The sequence below is a fragment of the Amblyomma americanum genome, chromosome 11 (assembly GCF_052857255.1).
Source record: "Amblyomma americanum isolate KBUSLIRL-KWMA chromosome 11, ASM5285725v1, whole genome shotgun sequence".
Classification (NCBI taxonomy): Eukaryota; Metazoa; Arthropoda; class Arachnida; order Ixodida; family Ixodidae; genus Amblyomma; species Amblyomma americanum.
In genome coordinates this window covers 24410421-24435372 of record NC_135507.1, presented here as the reverse complement: position 1 = coordinate 24435372, position 24952 = coordinate 24410421, and the positions used below count along the sequence as shown (strand labels likewise).

Genomic DNA, 24952 nt, shown 5'->3' with positions numbered 1-24952 from the left:
ACTCTGCTTAGCATTTCTTGGATGCAGTGGAAACCACGGTACACTGAAACTTATGTCGACAAGGTGTACATCGCTGCGCGATAATAGCTTTGAGTGTGGAAACCGAAACGGATGCTATTCTATATTAAAAATATCTAATCACTGTCTGAGGGGTGAAATTTATATTATTCTTTGATACATCACTTCTGCCAACATGCAGTCGTCATCGCTTTCACTGATCATAGTTTCCAGCATTGGCCTACAAATAATGGGCTGCACGCACTGATTAAAAAAATTCTCAGTAAAAAATAAGTCTGTCGCATTTCTAACAAAACCGTTGTGGAATCGAGCACCTCAAACAGCAAGCTTTCTGTTGCGCCAAAAAAAATTGAGTGCTTAAAATAATTCAGTGTTTTGTCCCTTTAACGATGTGGTAAATCTTTTGCAGCCAAGTAAGATTACTTGATGGTTTAAGCTTAGTGAAGCTTACTCTTGCTTCCTTGTGCTGTAGTTCTGCTTTGCAGTGGACCAGTTCTATGTAACCCTGTGATGTAGTGTGGAGCTTAGAGATAGGCCTGTGTTCTAATGGCATATGCTTTTTTGGTTGGTTGGTAGGCATTGGTTGCAGGAAAAGAAAGTGCGTCAGCAACTTGCTACCTAGTATACACTGGTTTAGGACAAAATATTCGGTAATGGTAACCCAAGGTTATTTTTAACTATCTGTATCCTCGAGTGTTAAGGATGCAGTGGCAAAAGAAAGAATGCCCTCCTCAAACACGCAGGCAATGCACCTAGTATACAAGGCCTTGGACAACTGTCCCATCCCTAGTGTCCTGCCTCCCGTGCTGATGCCTCGATCGAAGCAGAGTCCACTGCCGATGGCCATGCCGCCAGACTTCTCTCCCATGTCTGGGCTGCGACGAAGACCCAGCACACCGTCATCAGTTGGTTCGGCTGATGTCGCCTTGCATAATGTGAGCTCTTGTACTACTGCTGGCAGTCTTTCCCTCTGTTGCGTAATATTTTGGGCCCCTTTGCTTCAATGTTGGCTAAGACTTGCTTTGTCTTCTTGTTTTGGTCTTTTGATCCTTCGGTTGACCCTTTGGTTGACCCTTCGGATGGCCCTTATGTTGACCCTTCTGTTGACCCTTCAGTCTAACATGACCAAGCCATATATGACTTATTCCAGTAGCATTTTGAACAGTAAGGGGCAGCTTGTTTGATCGATATCATTACTGTGTTAGCACAGCAAGTCTTTGTTTTTAGCTTCGTAAACTAAGCGCCAGTTTATAACGCGCTTATGTCAGGGTGCTTGCTTTGTGGTATGACTGTGTAATTGTCATCAGTTTCTGTGTCGCTGTCTGCACATTTTTTTTCTTTTGCCCAAAAATGTTTATAGAAACTTTTATGCTGTACCAATTCTTGTGGCAGAAACTCAGTATGAAGGCGTGAAAGCAGGGGTGGGATTAAAGCAAAGGTTGTGTAAACATTCTTCCCACAATAGACTCTTCACAAGCCACCGATCCCATGGGTGGTGAGTGCAGCTGAGATGGCCAAGTTCAACCAGATTTTCATTGGCCTGGATACGGACATGGACGGACTAGTCAGCGGAGCTGACGTCAAAGGCATCTTCCTCAAGACCGGGCTGCCACAGGCTGACCTGGCTCAGATCTGGTCAGTGAGTGGATTGGTTACATTGCAACAGCTTTTGCTATGACGCTAATTTTTCTTCATGTTTGTAGGTGAGAACTTAGTAGGGATTGCCTGTATGGCCATTGTCTGGATTTTACCAAAGCTATGGTCGCTCCTCATAACCTGAACTTGAAAGGGACCAGAAATTAGTTTTGAATTGTGAGAAGTCAAAATTGAGCGAAGCTTTCTAATACGCTTGGCGGTAATGGGACTGAAACATCAGTTTGAATAAACCAAAAGTTTCTGATTAACGATAGGGCACTATATTTGCTGTATTTACATCCCTGTCTTTCCCTCCTCCTCTTTATCTATCTATCTATCTATCTCACTCAATTTGAGCGCTTTTTTTTGTTAAAATTATGACTTCAGAAAGGGGGTGTGCAAATTATGCGGAGATTTCGCAATAACACCCTAAAAAACCCTCCAAAGGTTGTGACGTTCAGTGTATACGGTATATAGCCGTGCAGAAGTCCCGTAACTCTCAACTTGTGCCCCTCGCTTAAGTCAACGCATATCCCACCCCCCACCCGCCTGCCCGCTCCGGACTCTCGTTATGTAGTTTCCCGTGTGAAGGCATGACAGCGTGTGCGCAGCTCAAAGCAATAAATGCGGACCGATAGAATCTCAAAGCCAGCACTCGGAGGCAAATGGAAGTACAAGGCGTTATAAAGGCACCCTCGCATGTGGCCTAGCTGAGTAGGGGCAAACAGAACAGCCAACGGTTCGGTTGTTTTGGGTTCGGGCGCATCGCACGCTCTGAAGGTTACCAGAAGTTTGCTCTCGCAGCCGTTCGTAAGGCAAAGCAACCGCCAGCACGAGTGAGCCGGGTAAATGATGCACAACTGACCTTTCTGCACTAGAACCAATTAACAAATTTTTTTTTTTTTTACACCACTCACATCTTTCGCAGCTGCACATGCCAATGCGGCCGCGCCGATCATCAATGGCTGCCCTGCATGCACCCATGTGCATGCTGGTGGGCTTGCGCTGCAGATAACGTGAAATATGCGAGGGAAAGTTTTTTTTTTATATATATAAATGGGGTAATAAATTAGGGGTGCATAAATTGTGCGAGCAAATACGGTACTTCATCAGGGAGATATGTGTAAAAAACCTTTGTTGATGGATCTGCTTGTGTGAGCGTGTTGCTAGCGAGGTGTTCCTCTAACTTCCATGGTCCCTATTGTAACATGCAACTTAGTTCCTTACCTTGGGTGTCCTGCTGTACTGCAGGATCATCTGTGCCCTTCATCGCCACATCAGAAATGATAGCAAAAAAAAAAATGAGAGGGAGAGATCTGCTCACAGGTTGCATTGTTATTTAATGTGAAAAAAAGTGAAAATTAAAACTTGTGTGCAGTGAAATGTGACAGGCTAGGGCTCCTGTTTTGTATTGTAGGAAAAAAAAAAAAGGCATTGCCCTAATAGACACGGGACATCGTCCCAGGTCTGTTTGTGCAGTGTCGTTTCTTCTTCAGCGTACATTCAACAGCTAACCCTTCCTTGTCTTTTTGACTGTGGTGTGTGACTTTGTCATGGCACTGCCCCCTGCAACGCAGGAACCTCTGTGACACCAAGCAAAATGGAACTCTGAATAGCGAACAATTTGCACTGGCCATGCACCTGGCCGCAGAAAGGACGAAAGGCGCCCCGCTTCCCGCTATGCTGACGCCGGACATGATGCCGCCTTCGCTGAGGCCCAAGCTCCAGGCTGCAGCAGTCGGCTCTCTGGTGAGCTGTGCCCTCTAAGCTCCCCTTATAACTGGACGCATCATTCACATAGAAATGATTGTGGTGTCAATGTATGTGTGTGTGAGCATACAGCTAGGGGTGACTCAGTTAAACCTGAGAGGATAGCTGTTAGTATCGTGTTAGGATACAGCAGCTCTGCACAGGGGCTTGAGATTGAATTGTATTTCTTGGGTTGATCATTGTGGCAAATGCCAGTTCTTTCTAATCCAGCATGGCCTCTTATGCCGCCTCTTTCACTGCCCTTCGTGGGAACATTATGCAACTTGGTGTCAAAAAAAAAAATGCATGCCTATACTTTATGCATGCATGCTTATATATTGGTCAAGCTGCCGTGGTGGCTCAGTGATTATGGTGCTTGGCTGCTGACCCGAAAGACGCGGGTCGCTTGGGGAATTAAGCCCCATAAACCAAACCAAATCAAGCATACAGTGTAGATAGGCAAATAGATAGAATGGCCCCAGTGTATTTTCTTCATTTTTTTTTTTTGAGGCTTTTGGTGTGTTTGACCGTAAAGTGATAGTATTGCTTGTTTGAATCTTGGCGCGGTGTTTAAAATGGGACCCCGGTTTGCAGGATGGAGGCGGTCCTCTCGTTGGCCTGGAAGGACTGACCAGTTCGACACCGCCACCCGTGGGTGCCCCGAGCTCTGGGAACAAGGAACTTGACATGATCACTGAAGAAATGAAGTCACTGCAGATGCAAGTGCCTCACTTTCTTTGTTGCATTTGCTTTTTGTTCACTTCCGCAAGCGGTGAACCCCGTGACGAGGAGTGTGTCAGGAACATGGATGGGATGCTGAGCAGTTAGATCTGCAAATGTAAATTCAGAGCATTTTGGTTTGATGGTGTAGTCAAATAAGCCCTTCAAGCACTGCATCCACATATGTGGACACGACCTAAACACTCTAGAATTCCACCGCAGTGGTGGCCTAGTGGTTTGAGCACTCGCCTCTCAAGCGGAAGAGGCAGAGTTGGATCCCCAGTGCCGCTGGCTACATACCGATGATACACCGGATGCAAGCTTTTCCCTGGTCAGGTGCTCGGTTTCCTTAGGGTGAAATGCTTGGAAAATAAGTGACTGAAAAATACATTGTGCCATGGCGCTCTTTGGCCACAGATGCCCTTGCACCATAAAAAGTCACCATCATTGTCACTATAAAATTCAGCTTATACAGGGCAGAGTGTCCTGTAATGTGGATGCTATAAAATGTACCGAGGCCTGGAAAATCATGTACACATAAAGCCACCCATCCAAACTGAACATAAGATAATGACTTAATATTGTGGGAATCAGTCAAAATTGCATCACTGACACCTTGAAATCAGCTTTGAGTTGCAGTGTGGATTAATGAGAAGCTGGCAGAAGTTGCAAAAGTAGGCGCCAGAAAAGATGGGAATTTTTTTCTGTGGATTCTTGACTTGCTCCTTGCAAAAATGTGACCACACTGAATAATAATTACCGCTAAATTAGATAACAGGGCCTGTTGCAACGACTTCTTCGTTTTGTGCAGAAGGCCGTTTCTTGTTTGCTGAGAAACTTCTTCAATTGAGCTGGGCACTGTAGTGCTGAGCACACAAATTATTATTTTCCTTTTTTTTTCCCCCAGTTACTGGAGCAGTAGCAAACTCTTCATGCTCAGAATGTCCAATTCTGTTTTCATGCTCAGTGGCCATCAAAGTAAAACACTCCTCTAAAATGCATGCTCTCGCCGTCAGTGGTTGCAGGCACTGAGTATATTGTGTAGGAAGTGGCCGGAAAGGTTATTATATTGAGTGTAAAATTTGCATGGTTGAGTTGGTGGGAACGGCCCAGACCGATAGAAATTGAAATTAATGTGTTGTCATCCCTGATTGAGCGAAATAGATCGATATGGCATGCTGTGTGGATTTCGAACCAACAGGGCAGCCTAATTTCGGAAGGAAACTATGCGGAGGTAGGATGGATAGAACGCAACAACAAACATTTAGCTTATTTACACGATTGTAACTCGACTCAAATGTAAGTCGACCTCCCACCCCCGTCACATTTCTGAAAAAAAAAAAAACAAGAAAACTTGGGGATCGTTTACACTTGGCCTTTAATAATAGAACACGATAGCACTATCCTGCTGCCTCGACTTAATTCCAGCTAAAAAAGTGGAGGCAGCAGGGTAGTGCTATCGCGTTCTATTATTAAAGGCCAAGTGTAAACGATCCCCAAGTTTTTTTTTTTTTTTTTTTCAGAAATGTGACGGGGGTGGGAGGTCAGCTTACATTCGAGTCGAGTTACAGTCGTGTAAATAAGGTAAATGTTTGTTGTTGCCTTCTATCCATCCTACTTCCGCATAGTTTCCTTCCGAAATTAGGCTGCCCTGTTGGTTCGAAATCCACACGTGATTCTGCAAGCATGCCATATCGATCTATTTCGCTGAATCAGGGATGACAACACATTAATTTCAATTTCTATCGGTCTGGGCCGTTCACACCAACTCAACCATGCAAATCTGGTATCGGCTGCCGTGCCTGGGCACACCGTGGGCACATTCCAAAACAAAGAAAAAAAAGCTGTCGCGGTGGCTCAGTGGTTATGGTGCTCAGCTGCTGACCCGAAAGACGCGGGTTCAATCCCGGCTGCGGCGGTCGAATTTCGATGGAGGCGAAATCCTATAGGTCCGTATACTGTGCAATGTCAGTGCACGTTAAAGAACCCCAGGTGGTCGAAATTTCCGGAGCCTTTCACTATGGCGTCCCTCATGGCCCGAGTCACTTTGGGACGTTAAACAACCATAAGCCAAAATGAAACTGTATTAGTCACTGGACTACTCATCCACACTTGCGCCACTGTCCTCACTAGCACAGCCGTCATGATCGCTGCTGTGGTCCCACAGCTCATCCATCTAACATCGTCATGCAGCGAAATCCCGTACCACGACAGCGCAAACCAAGCTGAAAATTTTGCCCCGCTGCAGCTGCCACTCCTATATCACCCGTTGCAAACGTCGAACTTGCAGGGACAAATCGACACTGGAGCAGGAGATACTGCAGGCCGAGACAGACCTGAAGACCAAGAGCGCTGAGCTGAGAAACCTGGAGACCGAGATTGAGACCGTGTCCGCCATGCTCAAGCAACTTGACTCGCAGAAGAGGGAGGCCCAGAAGCGACTCGCCGAGCTCGGCGCTCAGGTGAACCACGAGGCAGATTCCTGTGCTAGTGCTAGGGCTTAACACCGAACAGTGGGCCGGTATTGGCATGTTATTTTTCATCTCTATTGACTCCGAGGGTGGAGCATATGAGAAAGATGCAGAAGTACTTTTTTAAAAAAAGTAGGTGGGCACAAATATCTCGGAAGGAAGCCATAGAAGACTGCTACACCCATTGGTAGTGTTTTTCTTCATTCACAGAATGGCTGATTTGTTTTGTATCGGAATGAAACTTTGTCTCTCCTCAATCAGAGCAATGTATGATCAAATTGTCAACGGTGCATTGGTGTACTTGCATTGTTACTTGACCTGGAACGTTCCATGCTTGCCTGTTTCCTTATGTGTGGCTTAAGAGGCTCGTTTACACATTGCATAGAGCATTAGTTGTAATAACACTCCTCTTCATGACCGTTGAGTGATGTTTCAGAGTGAGGCGAAAATTCTTTTTAAACTCGGGACAAAAATGAAATAATTAGAGGCTGGCTGTCTGCATTTCTGTTCTACTTTTTTTTTTACTCTGTGCTGTTTATTACGTAAGAGATTATACATCCCAGCTTGCATTTTTTTACTCAATATTTGCATTATTGAACTGTCTGCTTTTGAAAAACGCAGTTCTCTTTGTGCTTTCAGTGATGTCAGCCAGTGATTCGGGTGAAGTAAAAAAGCATCACTGAACAGAATCGGCGAGCTCCAGCTGTGTTTTTCTTCGTTTTTATCACGTGCAGTTGAGAATTCCTTTTCGCTAAAGGGAAACCAGGTGTGGCATGTCACGGAGTCCCTTTCGTGCCTAAATTTTATGCAAAATGATCCTTAAATTGTGAAAAACAGGAGTGCGTAAGAGCACACTCGTAGTCGGTGCATTGTGGAGGTGACTTGTATTTGCTGTTGCACATATAAGTGCCGCATGCTAGTGTGTTGCCGAGGTTTCGTTGCACCGTGCGCATTGTGCCTCCGCCAGCACCCCCCCCCGAAACAATTGCCACAGGCGTATATCCTGCGCAGAAGGCTTCATCCTCCTGAGTGCATGTCTGGGTGAAATGAAACCCTGACCCTTCTCTCTTTTTCTTTTTTTTGTTCCCTGCGTGGATTGCTTGGCCAGCACCTTTTTGTTTTGCTGTAGCCGTGGTTTGTCACAGCATGGCAAGTAGTCAGCCGCTCACATTTACAGTTGCATACTTTTGTGAATCTGCAATACTGGATGTGTTCCTCTTCATTCTGCCATAGCAGGTTTGTTTGTAAAGGTTTGTTTGTAAATTACAATGGGCAACTTGAACTGCACGAATTAGGAGGCACTGTGTGGGGTATTATGCCTGGCCAGATTGAGATTCATGTCCATAGATCGCAAACAGTGTTGAAACAGGAGATAGGCAGCAGGGTGGGTGCTGATTAGAAGCTCTCGGGGCCACATGCTTTTTTCTGGATGGTGAGGTCACCATTCCATTTCATTAAAGGACAGCGTCACAGCATGAAGGAGTGGTGCACAGTGTGGTGGCACCATTTGTTGCTAAATGTCTTAACAAAAGCTCATCTGGATGGGTCTAGCAGTTTCGTTCTCAGTGGTGTTCTCTGACATTCCAAAGTTTGGGCGGCTACATGTCATCAAGATGACAATAGCACCCTCCTTAGGGAGGGTGTAAATAACGGAAGAGGTCAGGGACATCATTTGCAGTTTCCTCAGCAATGGAGTCACCTTTTCGTGCAGAAATAAATGCTGACAGTGTTCTCAAAGGGCTATGTATCAGTCTAACATAGCTTCTCGTTTCCCTTTAGCGCTCCTTTAACACAACAGAGCTTGACATTTGTCAGTCAGCAGAGTCTAAATCCTTGCAGTAGTGGAAATATTGACAGGAACAAAATGCCGATGTTGACTTCCTTCAAGAAGGCTGTCTCTGGGAAGGAACCTATGGCATTGACTGCTCTGAGACATTGGATGGAGCTACTGAAATCCTTTTTAAAAGTGGCTTGAAATATTGAGCTAGCATTGACACCTTTTTTTGGGGGGAACTTGTAGGGTTTTGGCGAACAGCCGCTAAGGGAAGACTGGAATCGGGGGAAGACTGGAACACACCCAATGTTGGCTTGGCATTTTTTTTTGCCTGCATTCAATTTTTTTTTTCTCATCGCAATTTACAGCATGACCCATTTATTGCAGCTCGTTGCTCTTTCATGTCCTGATTGATTGAGTGGGATCAATTGTAGACCAGTTAACGTCATTGTCAAGTTTGTTTTCAAATCTACGGCTTAAAGGCAGAAGAATGTCTCTGCAATATTGCATTATTGCAAGTTTCAAAGGCTCATGAACACTGCGCATTTTTGTAGCCTGGCTCAGTCTAGCTGTGTGTTAAAATTAAAAGGGCACTGGAGAAAACCCCTTGGAATTGTCGTTCTCAGTAAAATTCTATGCTCGGGCTCTTTCTGGCTATGCTGTTGTTCGCCCAGCAGCAATAGACTCATCTACCGGTGAGAAATTTAGATTTTGAAATGTTCCTGCCAGTGAATTCAAACACATGACTGTGTGGTGAATGGCGGTGTAGCGTGTAACCCCTGAGATCTGCACGAAAAAAATCTGTGTAGATGCACTCATTTTACTTGAAAAGTCTGCTGGTGATCGCGATGCCTGTATTTCGTTACTTGGTATTTTCTAAATTATAAAAGCCCCGTTTTCAATGAGACTGGTCTCTCTGCAATTAGAACTCGGTACCCTTTTGATTCAGGCCAACGTTCGTTTCTCCTCAGTGTTCCTTCAACGTTTGCAGGCTTGTCAGTGTAGCATGAGCAAACAGCCACTTCTTTCCAGTCGCACTTTGCTTGGAAAGTTGCCTTAAATGGGTTTTGCTGCATACATTGCTGTTGTTTTTGTTTTCCTTTTTGGGGACTTAGATTTTTGCATGCAACGTACCCGAGTGTGACCGTGAATAGACATGCATGTCTCTTTTTTGTTTTTCTTTTGTTTTTTTAGAAGGCGGCATTAGATATGAACTTAACAGAAGTTAGACACGAGCTTGAAGAAGAGAGAGCGAAGGTACATACCACCGTTACCTTGCCTTTTCACTTTTTTGTTGTTGTTTTCCTCAGGGCTTTTCTTTCGAGTCTCGGCCTTTTTCTGTTTAGTGCCAGCATGACACCTGCTTCATCGCTTGTAAAAGTTGTGCATGATCATTTTCCTCTGTTTTGCATGAACGAAAGGTTTTGTGTAGTGGCTATCACCTTAGCGGTTACAGTGTAAGGGGCAATTTCTACTATTGGTCCCCCATGTGTTGTGAAATGTCTTTTCTTTCATGAATTTATAACTGTCCTTTTAATTTGTAATGAAAAGCACTTTGCAGGCCATTAGCCTCATCTGTTTAAAAATAAAATGCCACAATATTTTGGTTTCCATGCACAAGAGAAATATGTGTTCTAGAATGCAGTTGTTAGCATTACAGTATGCACAAAGCGTTATAATGTGTGACTGGTCAAGCGTCAGGAGTATTGAAAGTGCAGCAGTTGACCTGCCTGTGTACCATCAAGCACTCAAGCAAAGTCAACGTGGAAGAGAGAACCTTGATGATGAGAAAGTGGCAGCTTCAACAAAGTGTTCCAGAGATGTTTTAAGGTTTGGAGCGCGAAACCAAGCAACAAATTAACAAACTTTGTTGTGGATTATTTTCGCTCATTTTGGTGTGGTCTTGAGCTGTCAAGAGTTGCACTCAAGTAACAGCAGGCACAGAATACTTCTTGTTTGCGCTTTTTAATAACCATTCTACAGCTAATTGCGAACAAGCTCTTTGATAGCTTTGTTGCAGAAATGCAGTTTAAGGACTCTCACCTTTGTGTTGGTAGAGTGGTGCTTCCTTGGCTGTGAGACAGTGTCAACCTCTTGCGAGAACTTTAAGCTCGGGCCAGTTCTTTGCATGCCTGTCTGTCTGCCGCATGCGTTCACCTTTTCTGAAATTCATGTTGCGGTTTATGCTTTCTCTATATACTGTCACCAGCATTCTTTCAAAAAAAACTCAATTCCATTGTGGACATTGCCTGACATGCTGTTACTATGCTTTGTGTGATGTTCGTGCGTAGGTCTCTGCACTAAAGAAGCAGCTTGAAGAACAGGCAAAGCTTTTAGAGGTGAGTTACTGAACCTTTTTTTTTTTTGTTGACATTTAGTTGCTCCTTGCCACATGCTGGCAAGCGGTGCTGTTGCCAATGTGTCTTCCGGTGCCTCGCGCAGCAAAGCACAGAGCATTGATGGCAGCTTGGGCCAGTTGGATTTGGCATCTTGAGGCGAACTGTGCAGAAACAAACACAGAAACAAACAAACACAAACAACAGCAGTGCTTGTTGTTGTGTGTGTTTCACCCTTCCTTCGTCTTCGTTTCTGTGCACAGGCCACAGGCCTTTAAAGGGGTAGCAGGGACACCGTGCAATTTTCATTCTTCCTTGATAAAAGTCGATTCTGCGGCTCTTTATGGCTAAGCCTGTGTTTGTTTGATTGTCCGGCAGCGAAAGGCGCATTTATTGCTGAAAAAATGCCATTTTAAAATTATTCCTTCACTCGAATCAAATAGCAGTGTCAAGACTGAAAAAGACTCAGTGAGCGCCATTTCGAAGCGAATGGCATTTTGGCCTAGCCCAGGGATCTGCGCGAAGAAAACTGGCTTGGTGCACTGCAGTTAGCTCCAAAAACCACTGGTCGGTGACGATACAGTCGTGCCGCGTTAACACTGGCACTTTGTTTTTCAAACGTGTTATTCATAATAATGAATAGTGAAGACAGAACTTATTAAGAAATAATTTTGCAGTAATATCTGCTTCTGTACGTAGTAATGGACAGTGGATATGAAATTACGCACCTCCAATAACCTCCAAATGTTATTGCATTTTCTTAAGTATGTGGTTAAGAAGGCCCCAAGCTTGCTACCAATGGCCTGTAGCAGGGGGTGAGCATACTGTTCAAAAAGCAGAGTCACATTATCCTTGCTCCTGTTTCTAATGAAGTGGATGAGGAACTCCCACTGAAACCCCTTGCAAGTGTAGAAGCTCAGTCTAGGTAGGTGCCCATGTTGGGAGAAATTTACAACGCAACAAAGGCAAGAAGAGAGAGGCAGTGTTGAGAGCTTACTTGTTTTGTAGTTTTGCCGCGTATGACATCGACTAAAATTGATGTGTCCAAATAAAAAAAAAGACAGTTGTTAGTCAGTGCTGTGTCTGTTTGCTCGTCCTCTTCTTTCCCATGCTGTAAATTTTATTCAATAGAAACTGCACCCGCCGCAGTGGCTCAGTGGTTGGGGCGCTCGGCTACTGATCCGGAGTTCTCGGGTTCGAACCCAACCATGGCGGCTGTGTTCTTATGGAGGCAAAACGCTAAGGAGCCCGTGTGCTGTGCGATGTCAGTGCATGTTAAAGATGCCCAGGTGGTTGAAATTATTCCGGAGCCCTCCACTACGGCACCTCTTTCTTTCTTCTTTCACTCCCTCCTTTATCCCTTCCCTGACAGGGCCGCCGTTCAGGTGTCCAGTGATATATGAGACAGATACTGCGCCATTTCCTTTCCCCCAAAACCAATTATTATTATTATAGAAACTGCACTGACACTGTCATAGTGTGACTGCAAACCCCCTCTTCAGGAGCAAGAGCGTGACCTTGAGCAGAAGCGGGCTGAGCTCCAGGGCCTGTGCCAAGAAGAGTCGGCACTGCAGGCAGAGATTGACAGCAAGAAGTCCCAGCTGCAAGCACTGAGCCAGACACAGCAGGATACGCAGCTGCAGATCAGCCAGGTGTGACATTTCTCTCTCGTTAAAACATCAAACACTGATAGAATGGAGGTTCAACTGGAGTAAACGAAGCGTTTGTACAGTCTGGGAACTGTAGCTTACCCTTGCAGGACGTGCCAGTTCTGACGCACTCTCACAGTTTGACAGAACTGCAAAAAAAATCGTTGTTGCAAAGTCTTTTGTCTTGGAAAGAGGTTGTCGTTGCCCAGGTTCTCACCCCATAAATTTTACTTTCACACAAACGTCTTATGGCAGTTTTTGGGTGCGCCATGCGAGAATTTGATATTCACTTTATGTGGGTTTTTTTCACTCCCTTGAGGTCTGAATTAACGAGGTTTTACTTCACGACATTGCATTCCTCCTGTGCAATGCACTGTAGGACCTCATAGGTTGTAAACCAAATTAATGTCTATACTAATGGTTGCTTGTAGGAAGGCAGTGAATGATGTAAATGCCACGTGATACGTCTGTTTTTTTTTTTTTTTTGCTTTAGAGATCTTATGTCTTGCTCTTTGGTGATGCTCGTCACTTGTACGCGTGCCATCAATATTCACTCAATGGGGCATGTGTGTTGACTTGGTAGGTGAAGGCCAAACACGTGGCCCTGGAAGAACAGCACGTGCAGCTCAAGACATGGGTGTCGCAAGTTGAGCGCGCTCTCCAGGCCGGAGACCCGGGCCTAGTGCCGGAGTCTCTACTGCGGGAGGACCATTTGTCCACGGGGCTTCCCGAGCCGGAGTACCAGCAGCTCTCCAACACGGTCAGCTACTGGTCTCTCTCGCTTTCTTGGCATTATTCAGCTCCTTCAGAGTCCCGCCGCCAGTGTTATTTCTAGGTGCCAAAGAACCTCGCCCTTGGCAAGCGTCTTGGAATCAGTTTGTGTTGTCTGCAAGTTGTGAAAGCAAGGGCAAACTGGAGCCATTCAAGTACGGGCTGCTTGTCAGATTCTTTGTTGATCCAGCATCCCACAAATTTTTGTGTTGATAGCAAGTGACAGGCTCAGAAAGGCAGGGGTCAGTACTTACTGTGACCATTCCTCGAGTGGTGGTGTAGTGTTTACTTTATTTTTTACTTTTGTTCAGTTGTCCTATCTTTCTTTTGGTTGCATCTGGTGTGCTATACTTTGCCAGCTAGGCTAACAGAGGGTTGCATTTCTATTGGTACTGCAAAGTCTAATTGTCAGTTAGCAGTGTAAAATGCAACTCAACCTTTAGCTCTACTGCAGACCTTTCATATTTTTCCTCAGCAAAATTAGAGCTAACGCTCGCACTGACATGAATTACAGCGCAGAACGTAATGACGCCTTGCACCATTATGTTCTGTGCTGTAATTCTTTTGGTCTTCATAGTCTGGCAGCTTGTACCATCACAATAAATTGGCCCAGAAATGTGCCCTCCGCGGTTTGTTTTTGTAGGGGCATAACGAGTAGCATATTAGACCCATTGAGGACGTCAGAAATGTCGGCAGTCTTGTTTGAGGTGTTTCTGTTAAAAAAAAAAATTCTAAACGTGTGGTGCATCCGGTGGCTCCATGCTCTGGTTTCTGGAAGAAAATAGGTTATGTACAAAATTCAGTTCATCAGGGTAAATTTAGCAGAGAATGCTGCAAAGCCATACACTTCAGTTCATGCACTGCTACAGCAGCAGCCATGAATGGCAGGCTGGCAAAATGTTAAACCTGCAGGATATTTGTTCTTTTGTGTTCTATTTGTCTCTGCATTGCTTTGAGGAGTTTCCCGAGTTTGTCTCCTGTTTCTTTATTAGTATTTTTTGCTTGGTTCTGCGTTTTTGCTCCTACAGGAAGGAAGCAGTCCCACTAGCTTTGTGAGTGCGCCTGACGACGAGAGCAAGGTAACTGATATTATTCTCCACTGAAACTGTGTCGTGGCACGACACAGTTTCCCCTATGTCATGCAAAGACATAGGCGCCGCGGAAATTTATTCTATTTGTATTAAACGGGAAAACTTCAGTCAACCAAATGACGAGGCAGGCTTTCATAAAGGATACTCAACAGTAGACCATACTCACACTATCAATCAGGTGATACTGAAATGCGCAGAATATAACCAACCTCTATATATAGCCTTCATTGATTACGAGAAAGCATTTGACTCAGTGGAAACCTCAGCAGTCATACAGGCATTACGTAATCGGGTTGTAGAAGACATATGAAAATACTGGAAGATATCTACAGGGTGTCCAGGCTAACTTTAGCCAAGGGTTGAAAGATAAAATATTTGAGGTAGGTCAGGGAAACCAATTACATACACCTACCAACTGGCTTGCACATCATAGGCAATTTTTTGTTTCGCAGTTAATTAATTAGCAATTAAGGTATTTTTGCGTAAATGCGTAAAAATGCGTAAATTTTGACTTTAGACAGCAAATGTGAATAGCAAAGTTGGAGAGCACCTTCATAAAACCCCGTTCTATTTATTTGCAATAAAGAAAGCCTCACGTATATCTTTTTTCCGAGCTCCGAAGAAAGCCCACGAAATACAAAAAAAAAAAATCAGGTGACTAGCACATTCGCGCTCCACGATTGTGCTGCTCTCAAGCCAGGATTGTGGCACGCGAATGTGCTAGTCACGTAAGTTTTTTTTTTTTTGCATTTCGCGGGTTTTTTTTTTGGAGCTCGGAAAAAAGATGCACGTGAGGCTTTCTTTATCGCAAATAAATAGAACGGGGTTTTATGGAGGTGCTCTCCAACTTTGCTATTCACATTTGCTTTCTAAAGTCAATATTTATGCATTTAGAAAAATGATCTTAGTTGCTAAGTAATTAATTGCAAAACAAGAAATTGCTTATGATGCGCAAGCCAGTTGGTAGGTGTATGTCCCTGACCTACCTCAGATATTTTATCTTTTAACCCTTGGCTAACGTTAGCCTGGACACCCTGTATAAGGACTGCACAGCTACCATAGTCCTCCTTAAAGTCAGCGATAAAATTTTAATAAGGAAGGGTGTCAGGCAAGGAGGCCTAATCTTGCCAATGCTATTCACCGCCTGTTTACAGGCAGTTTTCCAAGGCCTGGATTCGCAACAGTTAAAGATAAGAGTTAATGGAGAAAACTTCAGTAATTTGCGATTCACTGATGACATTGTCTTGCTAAGTCACTACGGAGATGAGCCGCAAAGCATGATAAATGAGTTAGGCAGAGCAGAACACTGGGACTGACAATTAATATGCAGAAAACCAGAGTAATATTCAACAGTCTCTGGAGGGAACAGCAGTTCACAGTTGGTAGCGAGGTACCGGAAGTGTTAAGGGAATAAGTCTACTCGGAGCAGGTAGTGACTGCTGCTCTGAATCATGAGAGGGAAGTGATTCGAAGATTAAGAATAAGGTGGAGCGCATATGGCAGGTTCTCTTGGATCTTGAATGGCACTTTACCAATGTCTCTCAACAGAAAAGAGTACGACAGCTGTATCTTACCAGCACTCACCCACGAGGCAGAAACGTGGAGGCTAACTAAAAGGGTTCAGCTTAAGTTAAGAACAATGTAGCGAGGTATGGAAAAAATAAAAAGGTGGATGTAACATTAGAGACCGGAAGCAGGCGGAGTAGGTGAGAGAACAAACGCGGGTTAATAACACCCTAGTTGAAATCAAGAGGAGGAAATGGGCTTGGGCAGGGCATGTGATGCGAAGGCAAGGCAACTGCTGGCTCTTAAGGGTAACGGAGTGGATTCCACTGGAAGACAAGCATAGCAGGGGCAGCAGTAAGTTAGGTGAACGGATGAGATTACGAAGTTTGCGGGCATACGGTGGACACAGCTGGCAGAGGACAGGGTTAATAGGAGAGACATGGGAGGGGCCTTTGCCCTCCAGTGGGCATAGTCAGGTTCATGATGATGGTGATGATGAAATCTATTCAGTTAGGTGCAGTCTGTATTATATAAATATATACAGGGCAGTAAAGGGTTAACTGCAAGGGTAAAATATGCCTGTTTGGCCATCATTGTCTTTCAGGATGACCCATTCAAGAGCAGCAAAGACATGTTCAACGACATGAATGGGTTCCTGGGAGACCCATTCGGTGGGGAAGATCCTTTCAAGTCAGGTGAGAATGTCATGCTTGCATTCAGGTTTATTACAGTTAATTGAAGGTTGCTGCAAAAATAGCATGCTCCCCATTTTAGGTCGTTCTGAAAGTGTGGCATTCTGCACGATAAGTTTGTTCATTGCTGTCATCGCGTGACAGCATTATTGTGACTTTTACATGTTGACGGCATTTCAAAGAAGGAAGCTAACCCAGCTGCATTGAAAGTACATTATACTATAAAGGTGGTAATGTTTTAGTACACCTGATAATGATAATGATAATTGGTTTTTTTGGGGAAAGGAAATGGCGCAGTATCTGTCTCATATATCGTTGGACACCTGTTGGACACCTGAACTGCGCGCCGTAAGGGAAGGGATAAAGGAGGGAGTGAAAGAAGAAAGGAAGAAAGATGTGCCGTAGTGGAGGGCTCCGGAATAATTTCGACCACCTGGGGATCTTTAACGTGCTCTGACATTGCTTAGTACACCTGATAAAATTAGCTTTATAATCAAAAAGTAGAGGAAACCCTAAAGTTAGTACACCTGATAAAATTAGCTTTAGGGTTTCCTCTACTTTTTGATTACAGTGGAAATGTCAGGGGCTTGTTTTAAATGGGGCGCTGCATTGTCAATAAACAATTTGTAGATTGGGCTTGGCGTGCTACCCTCTCTTAGGAAAGGACTTGGCACGAGGAAAGAACCGCTCGGCTTTCTTTCTGCACTGACTGAGAAGTTGGGAAGTGTTGTGTATCTTTTTCCATGTTGCACTCATTCATTATTTCTCAACCTGGTGCACATTTGTTTAATTCTTGCGTCGTGTCATTCTCTGCAGTAGACCCATTCAAAGGCAGTGGCTCGGAGGACCCGTTTGCTGGGGATCCGTTCAAGAGCACCTTCAGTTCTGAGACAAAGGTATGTGTCGCCTATTTGTGCGGCTTGGAGAACACAGCCCCTTTCAAGCGAATGGAGTTGCACGTGTGATGTCATGACATATACATGACGTCATAAGGATGGAGTCTGCATGTCAGGTGGTCCAGGCATACCTTATCCCTTTCTGTGCTGAAGTTGTGAAATACCATTAAGTGTGCTGGATTGGAAGTGCATGTTACTGTCCAGGGCTGTCTTTTCAGTGAAGTAGAATGCTTCCTCTAGGTCCTTGAAATTCTGTTTTCTTTTTTCTTTCCCTCCGCTGCATTAAAGCTGTACTAAATGAAAAGGCATTCATTCGTTATGTTGTAAAACTATTTACAGTCTGGTATTGTTCTGGACATATCACCGCTTTATTAATCTACTTCAAAAAAATGTCAGCCGCCGCGGATGCTCAGTGGTTATGGTGCCCGGTTCCCAACACGAAAGACGCGGTTTCAATCCTGACTGCGGCGGTCACATTCCTGTGCGATGTCAGTGCACATTAAAGAACCCTAGGTGGTCGAAATCATCCGGAGCCCTCCACTTCGGCGTCCCTCGTAGCCTGAGTCACATAGGGACGGTAAACCTCATAAATCAAAAAAGTCTACTTGGGCAAAGTTTCTTCCGAGGCTAAGGCTTTCTCACAGATGAGGAATAGCAGTTCTGTTTGACCAACTTAGTAACTATGGAGAAGAGTGCCTGAAATGACCATTTTTCCCTAAGTTTGGCTTTTTGCAGCTGTACCCCTTTTAACCTTCTTGTATAATTATGGGCACCAACACCCATATTTATATGAAAGGACATCTTTAGCTTGTAGCCTTTCGTTTAGCTAAAAAGTAAAGAATAAACACCGTGATGTCAATTTCTCTCAAACAGCTGTTAGGGACCTTTTCACCACCGTCGAAGCGACCGGTTTTTTGGGCTGTGGGAAGAGTGTGGGGGAGCTTAACCCTCAACTCTTTTCTGTTCTGTGGGCACAGCCCAGTGTCCCAGTGGTCTATCAACCTCTTGTTGAAAAGATATGTAACTCAAGGAATGCTCTGTTCCAGGACGAGGACTACTTTGCTGCCAGCTTTCAGGATGCACCAGAAGTTCCTGTCGGTAAGCAGCTGAATTTTACTGCCAAAATTAACTGCATCCAACTTGCCCAACTCACCATTCTTCTGCAACAGATTTATTTTCCTCTTGCATTAGCCAATAAAATGACTACTGTGCATAATTGCTTATCAAACAAAAAAAATGCTGTGACTTGAATGAAGGCTAATGAGAAAAGCAGTAAAATCGTTGTGTAACTCTTGATCTGTTAAAAGTGGGAACTTGTTTTCTTTCTTCATGGTGAGGTTGTCTTTGCCGAGCCACTTTTAACTGCGAGAGCTGTCGTTTCACTTTTTGATTCGGAGCGCTGAGTGAAATTTCGATTTGTCTATTGCTGTACAGCTGACACGAAAGATCCTTTTGACCCATTTGGGACAGGAAAAGCAGCTTTTGGTGCACCAAATCCTGGGCCAGATGAGGTGAGTAGGATTGTTTCGCTTGTTATGTGCATTGCACAACTTTTCTTAGTTGTAAATTTTAAAAAATTCTTATTTAAGTTATTTATCATTGTGGACTGTGAACAATCTTGACATGATTGAAAAAATGGCTGAGGCAGCTTGATATCTGTTTTCAGGGAGCAAGTGCAGGTCCACATTTGGTGGAGGCGCTTCGATGAGGTGTGCAATGCTAATGCAAATTAAATGATTTGTGATGGCTTGGTTGGCAACTTTAATAGTTTTCAGAGTTCATTGGGCATCTTCCGTGGCAATGCCTTTTTTCAGACAAACTACACTTTCAAACCAAAGCATGGTTGCATTTTTGATGTGCGGCTCCGTCGCATCCCTCTTGGTGCTGGCTTTGAGCAGCTGCTATGTCAACGCGCAGAACCGGCATCCCCACCCCCACGCCAGGCGGTCGATGGTGGCTGTCGATAAGCAGCAAATAGGCACCAGCCCACTCTCCACACGTGGCCGCAGATTGCGTCTGCTGATAAGTGGCGGCGGCCCAATAACGCATTTGCATTCTACTCTTAATAGGTGTCGTCGAAGTTTTTTGTTTACTTTCAACTGTGCACTCGGCACTCAAGGGAGCGTCGATAGTTCATGGAAAGGCCGCTGTTTCAGTTGCGGCGGCACCCCCATTTGGAACCGCAGCGGCGCCGGGGAGTGACGGTAGGCAAAGGAAGAGCCGACGCTGCTCACGCGTAGTTTCTCTTTGGCTACGATGCATTTGGCCGGCCGCGTTTCACAAGTTTTTAATGTAGTGCTTCGTCATTTGTGCTCCGGGTCCGGTAAGCGACCAGCGCTCGTTCACGGCTACATTCAAGATTGCTGTCGTTCTTAGCAATTGTGACGGCAGCGCTAGTGAGGACGATGGTGCAAGTGTGGATGAGTAGTCCAGTGACAAATGCATTTTCGTTTTGGAATGTGCCCACGAGCGTGCCCGCGCGTGGCAGCCGATAGCGGCTGGTGTTAAGCGGAGGCCACAGGATAGTTTTATCGCGTTCTGTTGTTAAAGGCAAAGTGTAAACGGCCTCCAAGTTTTTTTTTTTTTTTTTTCAGAAATGTGATGCAGGGAGGTCGACTTACATTCAGGTCGACTTACAATCGTGTAAATACGTATTTATATCTAGTGTGGCGAAGCCTACCACCTGCACTTGGAGCAGGCTTCGCCTGGCGCTGAGGCGTTTGATGTATTCATCTTTTGCCTCGGTTATTTTCAGCTGAAAAAGTCCATAATGTTCATTTGTGCCTTTTTTCTCTTGCTATCGCCAAGTAGTTTCTTTTCAATAGCATTATCGTCACTGGGCGCCCGCTGGCAGGCATCCAGTGGTTTGCATGTTCGTATCATCTGCTATGGCTGAGAAATTGTTTATATCATCCCGAACCCCAAGTTATTGTATGCAGTGTGCTCTGTCGGGGACATTTTTGAAAATTGTGTCAATTGTAATCTTATCATCGAGATTCTACTGTATCTGTGCTTCTGATCCGATGAAAAAAGGTACGATTTTTCTTGCTTTTTTGATATGGAGATACATATGTTTGTGATGGCTGTGTCTTTATTCAATCTGCAGGTCTCCCCATTTACCTATATCGGGCCATCGGTGCAATTATTGTAGACAAGTGTGTGAAGATGTTCCGAGCCCAGTGTCAATCTGACCTCAATTCTGGCAGAAATGTGCGCACATGCAGACGTTGGCCAGTGGCGCCATCTTATTAATACTGGCCACACTCGTGGCATGCACTGCGCCACCTGTACCATTTGGCACATTTTCTTTGGGAACACAATTGTTGCAGGCCGTCGCCCCTGCTGCCACCAGTGCCGACCCGTTTGGTGCCGACCCATTCGCACCGGTACAGCCTGCACGCGCCGAGAGTCCGACACCTGCATTGCCGCCGAAAAAGGGCAAACAACCACCGCCAAGACCAGCACCCCCCAAGCACCTCACGAGCTCGCGGGGTGGCGGTTCGTCTGCAAGCGGACCCACACGCGCTGCTCCCGCTCCGCCTGTGCCGCCAGACGACGACCCTTTCGCCAGCACGGCAGGTGGTTCCACCACGGAGTCGTTCGCGAACTTTGCGGACTTTGGGAACTGCTGAGAAGATGTGCGCAGAGTATGCGGGTTGCGATGCCATGCCTCTTTTATGGTCGTTCACACACACACACACACCTTTGTTTCCTACCCTTTGCCACTCTTGCCGCACGCATTACTCTACTATTTATGTGTTGCCGTTCTGTCTTTCAACTTGAGCTGCGGCTTGAACTAGCTAGCTGTTGAGGTTTGTTCTTTTGGGGACTTACGCAGTCTTACAAGTGGAGACTGCTGACATCTCGAGTTGTGTTTGTGCTTTCAAGGGGTTCTAAATTCTATTGAAAGCGCCGAGTTGAGTGTGCGGTATTGACTGCTGTCCCCGAATATCTGGAATGCAGAATGCAAGTGGTTCATTCGTGACGTCAGCCAGCAGCAGCGGTAGTCCACTGCCTTCGTGTGGCCTGATGATTGGTAAAAGTTGAAACGTCGGTTCAGAGAATTCATCTATAGCTATGCCTACAGTGCAGGATGTTTGAATGCAGTATCATTGACTGCTGACTGCTGCTTTGTGTTGGCTCGTTCTCCGCAGCTCAAGTGTGACCGTTTTCTGTGGAAGGAAGGTGTAGTATTGAATCTCTCGCACTCTGCAAGTGGGCACAACCACAGGCAGTGTGTTGCACGCGAACAAAATTGGTAGCCTTCCTCTGTTAGCCAAGCTCCCGGTGGGTTGATAAGAGCTTGGCATGTTTCACTTACGAATCAGATCACATTAGGGATCAGGAGAAGAGTTGACACTACCAAAGCTTCGACGTCGGGATAGACGGGGCTACTGCCAAATTTTTGCGTTAGTAAACCTGGGAGCTCTAATGCTTCTTCAGGGAGCACATAAGCGTGGGTTTGCATATGTTGTTAATCATTCGAACTAATCCTTTGCACTTGTGCTCAGGCCACTGACTGTCCATTATGGCGCCACTCCTGTTCGTATGTGTGCTTCATGGACTGAATGGTATGAAGTGCTTAGGCTGACTTGCAGCAGTGGACATCAAGCTGTGCTTTCATGCACAGCAATACCACAGCAGCTGCAATTTTCAGTGCACATTTAAACTTCACAATCCCCGAGAAACATCTCTGCAGGGATTGCCACTTGACCGAAAGGCCATGCAACTTGCTGAATCTGCGTGCTGCGTGGATAATATAAGTAAAATTGCACACAATGCACGTGTTATTGGATAATTTTTTGTCATGTAGGTGGAGATGGCTTACTGTATTCAGCTGCTTGAATCTCTGGCCCATTTGGCGGCACATTTGAGTGAACGTTTCATGCAGAGAATGCCTGTTCAGCTACACACCACTTGTAAAGCTTTACAGAGCGGGGAAAAAAGCTACTGCTGGATTCCTTGGACAGCCAATCCATAATTTTGTTCTTCTGCGTGCCATACCAACTCGTAACTTTTTGTCACCTTACTAGCTGCTGCCCAGCACGTGTACTTGTGTGAATGCCTTCCAGAGCAATCTTACAGTAGTGGATCATGGGCTGCAATAGTTTTTTGACACTGTTGAAGAGTGTTTCCTTTTCTTCTTGTACAGCCTGTTGATAGCACTCTTGTTGCTAGCGCATCAGTTCCTGCATTTGGCTGCCTGTCATGCTACTGAAGACTTACTGAGTGTTGTGGCTTTAAGTATGCTTTCGACGGTAAGTGGTCCTTGTTTGGCTGCGGACGGCCAATGCTGGTTCGAAGTGCACATTTGCTAGGTGCCCGTCTTGACATTGCAACATCCGTGTTTGTAGCAGCAGTAGGAACGTATGCATGTTAGCTGAAGACATCTGTATGCAAGCTTGCCTCTCGATGTTCTTGCCACTACGAAGTGTACCGTACTTGCCTCGGCCAACTTCACGAGGTGGATCTGCTCGACTGACGGAAGCGTTGTTTTAGCCCAGAGACTGCACGTCACATGGCTGCGTGGAATTTAGGCGTGCTGTGTTCGGCCCATCCACGTAAGCTGCGCAAATGACACGTTTCAGTGTCAGGAAGTGGTATCATAGTCTGAGGAGTAGCCAGCGATTTGGTCAGTCATGTGGCTCCATCTATGATGATGGCACTGATAGTTTCGGAATGCTGGGAACACGCGTGTCACTGGGTCAGCAGCCCTGCACAAGGTGGTCAGCCATGTAAATTATTCATTCCTTTCACGGGTGTGGTGCGTTGTTGAATAGTTTGGCTAGTCTGTACAATTTTTTGAGTGTTTGGTTAGGATGTGTAACAGTAAAGGGCGGGTGTACATAAAGGTAAAGAAGTTTTTGGAGCTCACTTCATTGTTTTGTTTTTCATCATTATTATAACTTAAGGTGTAATATTAAAAGAGTACAGACACCCAATTTTGATGTCATTTATTTGCGGAAGACACTACTGTATATGAATCACCGCGTGGCATTCGCCTATGACTGCTAAATAATTTATCGAATTTTTCTGCCATGCTGTTTCGGCTTCAACAGCAGAACGGTGACTGTGACAGCGTGTGATTATAGGTCACATGAGGCATGAAAAAACTACAATATACGTGCTGTTTCTACATACTCATTCAGTCTGTTGAGGCAGTGTGTTTTTAGCATTGTCATGTATTAAAACGACAAAGCAGCGATTATATCTCAGTTTTTTACATGCCCCGCGTGATCTATAACCACACGCTGACGTCAGTCATCGTTTGGCTGTTACAAGTCGAAACCGAAACAGCCCAAGAAAGAAATTCTATTATAAATTGACTAGTGGTCACAGGAGATTACCACGTGGTAATCCATGTATAATAATGCCTTACGCCTCATTACAACTAAGAAAAAAACGCAGCCGAAAGTTCGGTGTCTATACTCCTTTAAGATGTGCATGAACACATCTCGCACTTTTGTGTACATAACTGTGACGCAACTTTCAGCTTATGGCTGTTACACATCAAGATGTCTTCCCAGGTAACAAGTGCAGGTCATGTTCTTTGCCTAGTCTACTTAGCTTGTTTGTGTTTTTCTGAGAACGTAAGCACTGCAGTCCTTTGGTTACTGCTGTCTGCTTTAAACAGTTGGTGGGGAAACATTGTTTCTGCCTGCCACCAGCACCTCTCGGGAGAGCAGTCTTGGGACAACTTGCGTGGCTATGCGCCGCAACGAAATACATTGCGTATTTCTGCGTGTTGCAAGCGGCACTTGTTTTTGAGACTCTGCACAGCCATATATGTGATGAGTGCACGGGCAATAGCTGCCTTCACAATTACTTGCAAAACTGCCCGTGAACCGTAGTGAGTAGTAATAAGCATACATGTGTCGCGCACCTTTAGACAAGTGAAGTGGATCCAGTGTTCTTGAAAGCAGTTGTGGTGTAGGCCTACGTGCACGTCTGTGTTTGAATTGAAGTAAATGGTTAAAAAGTAGCGTGAGCACTTCTCTCGCCTCAGGGCTAAGTCACGGTCATATTTCTTTCAGCAGCTGTAGCACTTGTCTTCAATGTCAAGGCCAATTCTTGCTGGCTTGAGAACATCCGTGATGGCACACTTGAGAAGAGAGTACGCTCTCCGAGTGGTCTGTTGATTGGCCTGGTGCTATGTTATCTCTCTTCTTGTTCCCAGTGCGATCCACGCAGTGGGACAGTTGTGTTTCGTGTTGAAGTTGATTCTTTTAACATTCCCTTGCATTTTATGTAGATATGTATACCTTTTAAATAAAAGCCATATGCATGTTTGCGTTGTGTGCGGAGTTTGAATAGCCTGTAGCATAGCCCCATGCTGCAGTTTAGGCACCATGCTACCAGCACTCGAAATTATGACATGACAGCTCTGCCACTGGTGTCACACTCAAGAGTGTCTGATCACCCCGAGGTGATGCGGCCTATGAGAAAGAGTACAACCCCCCCCCCCCCCCTCTCGTTCTTTATTTTTGGCCTGATCTTGGATTCTGGCTGCCTGCTAGGAAGAGCCCGGTCACGCAAAGCACCATCATCAATGTATGTCTTATCAAAGTGGGGTCAGTTCTCCGAGACTTTACTATGCTGCTTAAGACCAAGCCTTATTTCAGAAGAGCAGTGAAAAAATTACAG

The 24952-nt window shown here is 45.2% G+C and overlaps 1 protein-coding gene across 9 annotated transcripts in view; it reads left to right on the top strand.

Moving 5' to 3' along the window:
* Positions 1-24599, top strand: part of LOC144110494 (uncharacterized) — a 31046-nt gene extending 6447 nt beyond the window's left edge. For 3 of the 9 annotated variants that reach the window (XM_077643456.1, XM_077643453.1, XM_077643447.1), the window contains exons 9-23: positions 762-953; positions 1484-1653; positions 3231-3402; positions 3997-4121; positions 6413-6584; positions 9562-9624; positions 10659-10706; positions 12206-12355; positions 12936-13112; positions 14152-14202; positions 16325-16415; positions 17229-17308; positions 18355-18406; positions 18743-18819; positions 20638-24599. In XM_077643456.1, the coding sequence (XP_077499582.1) occupies positions 762-953; positions 1484-1653; positions 3231-3402; positions 3997-4121; positions 6413-6584; positions 9562-9624; positions 10659-10706; positions 12206-12355; positions 12936-13112; positions 14152-14202; positions 16325-16415; positions 17229-17308; positions 18355-18406; positions 18743-18819; positions 20638-20940 (1923 nt within the window). In that variant the 3' untranslated portion in view covers positions 20941-24599. The remainder of the gene's footprint in view (positions 1-761; positions 954-1483; positions 1654-3230; positions 3403-3996; positions 4122-6412; positions 6585-9561; positions 9625-10658; positions 10707-12205; positions 12356-12935; positions 13113-14151; positions 14203-16324; positions 16416-17228; positions 17309-18354; positions 18407-18742; positions 18820-20637) is intronic. The other 6 variants (XM_077643449.1, XM_077643448.1, XM_077643454.1 and 3 more) reach the window with 3 other exon arrangements.
* Positions 24600-24952: the final 353 nt, after the last annotated feature.